At 41.4% G+C, this 7,707-nt stretch overlaps 1 protein-coding gene across 2 annotated transcripts in view; it reads left to right on the top strand.

Annotated features, from left to right (window-relative positions):
- The first annotated feature begins 6,679 nt into the window (after positions 1 to 6,679).
- LOC106612559 (sortilin-related receptor) overlaps positions 6,680 to 7,707 on the top strand; it is a 79,615-nt gene continuing 78,587 nt past the window's right edge. For both annotated transcript variants that reach the window (XM_045724476.1, XM_045724475.1), the window contains exon 1: positions 6,680 to 7,060. In XM_045724476.1, coding sequence (XP_045580432.1) covers positions 6,692 to 7,060 — 369 coding nt within the window. In that variant the 5' untranslated portion in view covers positions 6,680 to 6,691. The remainder of the gene's footprint in view (positions 7,061 to 7,707) is intronic.

Here is a 7,707-nt window from a genome sequence, read left to right as displayed (position 1 = left end):
GCTGCCTGGCTGCCTTGTCTATAATAAAGGAAGTCTGATTTTTTTTTAAATTTAACTAGGCAAGTCAGTTAGGAACAAATTCTTATTTACAATGAAGGCATACCCAAGCCAAACCTGCCCTATGGGACTCCCAATCGCGACCAAATGTGATGCAGCCTGGATTCGAACCAGGTACGGCAGTGACGCACATCTCTTACACAGTTGTAAATGAGAACTTGTTCTCAACTGGCCTACCTGGTTAAATAAAGGTGAAATCAAAAAATGTAATAAAAATGTACACTGAGATGCGGTGTCTTAGAACACTGTGCCACTCAGGAGCCCAAAATTCCCTTATGTTAGCTGTGAATTGATTTAACTACGTCTGTTTTTGAAGATAAGTGTTTTTTATATGTGAAAATGAATTGCCTTTTAAAATGTGTGTCTGCTGTATGAACACAAAGACAATCCTTCTGATCACTGTTTCCAAAAAAAAAACCTGTGCCTGGTCAACACTATTGGTATAGGGTAGCTGCACCTCCAGTCATCCTCAATGACACATAACCACAGATAGAACAATGGGCTGTTGCAGACCAACCTGCTATTGTAAAACATTTTTTACATTTTAGTCATTTAGCAGACACTCTTATCCAGAGCGACTTACAGTAGTGAATACATTTCATAATTTTCTTTTTACTTTTACTTTTTCTCCGTACTGGTCCCCCGTGGGAATCGCACCCACAACCCTGGCGTTGCAAACACCATGCTCTACCAACTGAGCCACAGGGGACTAAGTTCCAAAGGCTGGACCTAATATAGTGTATAAGAGGTCATACAATAAGTTTTGTAGTGATTCCTATGTTGTGGATGTAAAGAATATTTGTTGGTCTGTGGTGTGTAATGAGGAGAAACCAGACACTGAACTTGACACATTTATGAAATTGCTTATTCCATTTTCTAATAAGCATGCACCCATTAAGAAAATGACAGTAAAAACTATGAAATCCCCGTGGATTGATGAGGAATTGAAAAATTGTATGGGTGAGAGGTATGAGGCAAAAGGAATGGCAAATAAGTCTGGCTGCACAACCGATTGGCAAACGTACTGCAAATTGAGAAATCATGTGACTAAACTGAATAAAAAGAATAAGAAACTATACTATGAAACAAAGATAAATGACATAAAGAATGATAGTAAAAACCTTTGGAGCACCTTAGATGAAATGTGGGGCAAAAAGGCAAACCCAGCACCATTGAATCAGATGGCTCATTCATCACAAAACCCACTGATATTGCCAATAACTTTTTTTTAAAATTACTTTTACCCCTTTTTCGTGATATCCAATTGGTAGTCTTGTCTCATTGCTGCAATCCTGCCAAGCCAAACTGCTCGCTTAACCAGAAACAAGCCACACAAATGTGTCAGAGGAAACTGGCACCACTGGCAACCAGGGTCAGCCTGTAGGCACCCAGCCCACCACAAGGAGTCGCTAGAGCGCAATGGGACAAAGACATCCCCACCGGCCAAACCCTCTCCTAACCCGGACGATGCAGCCCGGTCACGGCCGGCTCTGACACAGCCCTTGGATCGAACCCGGGTCTGTAGTGACACCTCAAGCACTGCAATGCAGTGCCTTAGACCGCTGCTCCACTCTGGAGGCCATGATATTGCTAATTACTTTAAAGATTTTTTCTTTGGCAAGATTAGAAAACTTAGGCATGACATGCCAGCAACAAACGCTGACACTACACATCCAAGTATAACTGATCAAATGATGAAAGACAAGCATTGACATTTTGAATTGCGTAAAGTAAGTATGGAATAAGTGAAATTATTGTTTGCTATCAACGATGACAAGCCACCGGGGTCTGACAACTTGGATGTAAAATTACTGAGTACAATAGCGGACGATATTGCCACGCCTATGTGCCCTCAGACCTGGAGGGAAGCAAAAGTAATTCCACAACCCAAGAATAGTAAAGCCCCCTTTGCTGGCTCAAATAGCCGACCAATCAGCCTGTTACCAACCCTTAGTAAACTTTTGGAAAAAATTGTGTTTCACCAGATGCAATGTTATTTTACTCTAAACAAATTGACAGCAGACATTCAGCACGCTTAAAGGAAGGACATTCAACAAGCATGGCACTTACACAAATTACTGATGATTGGCTGAGAGAAATTGATGATAAAAAGATTGTGGGAGCTGTTTTGTTAGACTTCAGTGCGGCTTTTGACATTATTGATCATAGTCTGCTGATGGAAAAACATATGTGTTATGGCTTTACACCCCCTGCTAAGTTGTGGATAAAGAGCTACCTGTCTAACAGAACACAGAGGGTGTTCTTTAAAGGAAGCCTTTCCAACATAATCCAGGTAGAATCAGTAATTCCCCAGGGCAGCTGTCTAGGCCCCTTACTTTTTTCAATCTTTACTAATGACACTGGCCTTGAGTAAAGCCAGCGTGTTTATGTATGCGTATGACTCAACACTAGACACGTCAGCTAGTACAGTGAGTGAAATCGCTGCAACACTTAACAAAGAGCTGCAGTTAGTTTCAGAAACATGTTGATAAAACAGTAGCTAAGATGAGGAGAAGTCTGTCCATAATAAAGTGTTGCTGCTCTGCCTTTTTAACAACACTATCAGCAAGGCAGGTCCTACAGGCTCTAGTTTTGTCGCACCTACTGTTCAGTCGTGTGGTCAGGTGCCACAAAGAGAAACCTCTGAAAATTACAATTGGTTCAGAACAACGCAGCACAGCTGGCCCTTAAATGTACAAGGAGATCTAACGTTAATAATATGCATGTCAATCTCTCATGGCTCAAAGTGGAGGAGCGATTGATTTCATCACTACTTGTATTTGTAAGAAGTGTTGACATGCTGAATGCACCGAGGTGTTTGTTTAAACTACTAGCACACAGCTCGGACACCCATGCATACCCCACGAGACATGCCACCAAGGATCTCTTCACAATCCCCAAGTCAAGAACAGACTATGGGAGGCGCACAGTACTACACAGAGCCATGGCTACATGGAAATCTATTCCATATCAGGTAACTGATGCAAGCAATAGAATCAGATTTTAAAAAAGGATAAAAATACACCTTAACTGAACAGCGGGGACTGTGAAGAGACACACACACACACACACAGGCACAGATACACATACACATGATAAGACACGCGCTCTACGCACAAGTACACATGGATGTTGTATTATTAATATGTGATTGTGTAGTAGTGGCCTGAGGGAACACACTAAATGTTTTGGGTAAAGTGTTATGGAATGTAATGTCATGTAATATTTTTAATTGGATATAACTGCCTTAATGTTGCTGGACCCCAGGAAGAGTAACTGCTGCCTTGTCAGCAGCTAAAGGAGCAGCTAAAGCTAGTTATAACAATATTTGACATACAGTGCTTTCAGAAAGTAATCAGACACCTTGACTTTTTACACATTTCATTATGTTATAGCCTTATTCTAAAATGGATGAAATAAAAAAAAATCCTCATCAATCTACTGCATAATGACAAAGCGAAAACAGGTTTTTAGAAATGTTTGCAAATGTATTAAAAAAAGGAAAAAAGAAATACCCTATTGACATAAGTATTCAGACCCTTTGCTATAAGACACAAAATTGAGCTCAGGTGCATCCTGTTAACATTGATCATCCTTGAGATTTTTCTACAACTTGATTGGAGTCCACCTGTGGTCAATTAATTGATTGGCAATTATTTGGAATGACACACACCTGTCTATATAAGGTTCCACAGTTGACAGTGCATGTCAGAGCAAAAACCAAGTCATGAGGTCAAAGGAATTGTCTGTTGAGCTCCAAGACAGGATTGTGTAGAGGCACAGTTGGAATCACCAAAATACCTCCTAGAGTGTTCCAGTCAAACATTCCCTGTAAACTGTGATCTCTGAAAGAGGGAGAATCTTGGAACCACCTAAATTCTTCCTAGAGCTGGCTGCCTGGCCACACTGAGCAATCGGGGGAGAAGGGCCTTGGTCAGGGAGGTGACAAAGAACCCGATGCTTACACCGACAGAGCTCTAGAGTTCCTTTGTGGAGATGGGAGAACCTTCCAGAAGGACAACCATCTCTGCAGCACTCCACCGATCAGGCCTTTATGGTAGAGTGGCAAGACGGTAGCCACTCCTCAGTAAAGGCACATGACAGCCCGCTTGGAGTTTGCCAAAGACACCTAAAGACTCTCAAACCATGAGAAAAGATTCTCTGGTCTGTTGAAAACAAGATCAACTCTTTGGCCTGAATGCCAAGCATTACGTCTGGAGGAAACCTGGCACCATCCCTATGGTGAAGCATGGTGTTGACAGCATCATGCTGTGGGGATGTTGTTCAGCAGCAATGACTGGGAGACTAGTCAGGATCGAGGCAAATATGAACGGAGCAAAGTACAGAGGTCCTTGATGAAAACCTGCTCCAGAGCTCTCAACACCTCAGACTGGGGAGAAAGTTCACCTTCCAGCAGGACAACAACCCTAAGCACACAGCCAAGACAATGCAGGAGTGGCTTTGGGACAATTCTCTGAATGTCCTTGAGTGGCCCAGCCAGAGCCTGGACTTGAACCCGACCGAACATCTTTGAAGAGACCTGAAAATAGCTTTGCAGCAACGCTCCCCATCCAACCTGACAGAGCTTGAGAGGATCTAAAAACCTGTTTTTGCTTTGTCATTATGGATATCATGTGTAGATTGATGACGGGAAAAACAATTTAATCAATTTTATAAAAAGGCTGTATCCTAACAAAATGTGGAGAAAGTCAAGGGGTCTGAATACTTTCTGAAGGCACTGTAACTACTGAGGCTCTCCTCCCCTTGCAAGATGTATGTGCAGGCCCTTAGGGATCTCCCATGGCAACGTCTATGTCACTTTCCACACCTCTCTGTCTGTGGGTAAATAACGAGCAATGTGCAGTAGAACAATCTGCATGTGTAAGGATCTACTTGACTGAGAGTAAATTATTGTAAGTGGCTAGCCTTTTTTCAAGTCAAAAGTCACACACAGGAATTACTGGTGACCTCCAGATCGTTTCAGATTTTTCCTAAAGTCTACTTACAATATATCTATGTCACTCCCGTTTTTATAACAATAACCCATATGTAGCTTGTTGTCTGTAAGACACATTTGTTTCACAATCTATTGTGAAAGTGTCTCACCGAATCAATGAAGAAACACAGTGAAAAAGCGCCAATATCCACTTTACTTTATATCAAATCCTGTTGCTAATGTACTCGGTTGGAGACAACTGTCATGTTGACTCTGCATGTGATATAAGCACAGGTTCTGTTTTCGTGCATTTACAGTACAATAGGTTATGTTGTGTGATTTGTCATGTTTGCCTATTATCCAGTGGTGGGAGTGAGACCGAAGATACTTGTTTGTGTGAACATAGCTGCTTTATTCCGTTCTGATCTATTCTATTCCCCTTGTAGATAATAATGATAATGGTGAGTTATATACAAGGAAAAGCTTTGCTTTCTGGGGACATATTTATTTAGCGTAGGTTACCAAGACAGTTGTAAATTGAATGCAATTTCAAGTGTTCTTTGCTTAGCTTTTTTTGTTGTTGACAATTTTAAACACAATACACCACACACATGGATACAGCACAAGGGCATTAAAAGCATTGAGGATGACACAAAAAAAGTGTAAAACTTTTTTCCATTGAGGTTCTTTTGAAAATACATAAAAACTAAATATACACAAGATTATAAAATGAAAACAAAATTAATCTCAAATACACCTCATCAAAAGGGAGTAAACCGTATAAGGAATAAAATAGATGACCAAATAATGTTAGCTGAAACAATTATACTTTCTTTAAGCCAGTATTTTCCAACCAGGGGTACTTGGCCTATCCACAGGGGGTACTTGAAAAGACAAATGAAACCATAACCCTACTGGTAAAATGCACGAGGGGTACTTCAGGGGTACTCCGGGCAGAGCAAAATTCAGTTGGTGGTACAATAACTGAAAAAGGTTGGGAACTACTGCTTTAAGCCTATACAGTTTTAAAGCATTTTGCCCACAAACTATCTATTCAGGTTTATCTTAAAAATCCATAGTGTAGGGATGGTTTTATGGTTTGGTGCACCATTCAATTCATCTCCACCAGTGTTAATTAAGAAATAGCTTTTTCCAGCTATGCTCCTATAGCGCAGCAATCTGATATTGGCAACACTGGCTCTGGAGTCTCTAATGAAATTAAAATAACCAGACAGGTAACTGGGGGCAAGTTCTATCATGTACAACAAGATTAAGACCAATGTGCGTCCTACGGCTGAGCTTGAGTAGGCCTATACTTCTCATTCGTTTATTTTGGGCCGTTTGAACTTTGTCCTTCAGACTTTTTCGATTTTTGTCATTCAGATTTTTTGGGGTTGGTACATGTGTAAGGATTTGCCATGTAGTGTTGTATACAATGATTTAGATATACATCATTGGTTGTATATGATGTTGGATATTTTTCAAGTGCATCCATAAATGCAAACTCATTCAATATACCAAAAAGTCGCTAACAATGGGCGAGTTCATTTTCCATTGCCCGGTGCCCGTGATGTCCGGAGTTTTTACATTTTAGACATTCCATTGGTCCTTAAGTGAAGTCTCCACCCACCCGACGCACCGAGACATGCAAAACGAACTTGCCCAATGCAACTAGCATACTTTGCTTAGGAGAGGGGGATGATGGGGGTGCCTCCTACGCGTACTCCAATCGCTTCTCGAAGGAGCACTTCTAGTTACCCAAACGAAACATACACAAACATGGCGACAAGACAGACAGTCAAGATGCTGTCCCCTCTTAGGTTTACAATATATTTGTTATTTTTCTTCGCTCCTGGTACATTTTCCTCCACCCTTCGTCTTCATCGAGACCAGCGGTTATTGCTACCGCAGGACAGGGGTTTTTCTACGGTGAACGCAAATGAAGAATGTATCCATGGAATAGGCGCCGATGCGAAACGACGAGCTGCACATAATGCAAGGGGCATGTATCAGCATCGCATTCGGCGGAGTGCAGTCCAGCCACCCGTGCCAAAGGTGTATGGACAGGTAATGCATTACTTTTCCAGTGTATCTACAATTCTACTGACAGCAGCTAGCTAGCTGGTCTCTCGTCACACTCGTAAGGCTATCTACAGTTAGCTACAGTAGCTAGTTAGGTTTAGCAGCTAACGTTAACTACCTAGCTAGTTTAGTAACGGAACTCAGAAACCTCAATGGCAGGGATCATCAACTATATTCAGCTGCGGGGCAATTTTTTTCTTGTGCGGATGGTCGGGGACCTGAACATAATTACAAATAATTTGGAAACTGCAAATTGACCGCAAGAAGCCCAAACATTATATAATGTTTGACTAAAACAGAATTTCAAACCTTGCTTACGTTTGTATACGATCACGTGTATCTCTATTATTCGTGTGAATACTTGAACAGATTTCTTAAATGAAAATCACTTGGAGCATTTAAAAAAAAAATTTAATTCTTTTTTTAATAGTGGCCAAATAAAACCACCCGTGGGTCAAATTCGGCCCGCTGGCCGCCAGTTGGGGAACCCTGCTGTATGGCTCTCATTTCATGCACGACCCTTGACGAGGAGAGGTGAAGAGCAAATAGCCAAAGCCAGGCTTTCGAAGTCAATCTAGTTTATTGCCAAGTGCGTGATTATCAGTACCACCGTAGCTAGGTAGCGAGATAGC

Source organism: Salmo salar, chromosome ssa09, assembly GCF_905237065.1.
Source record: "Salmo salar chromosome ssa09, Ssal_v3.1, whole genome shotgun sequence".
NCBI classification, from domain to species: Eukaryota; Metazoa; Chordata; class Actinopteri; order Salmoniformes; family Salmonidae; genus Salmo; species Salmo salar.
The sequence above is the reverse complement of the archived record's forward strand: the minus strand, read 5'-3'. Positions and strand labels throughout refer to the sequence as shown.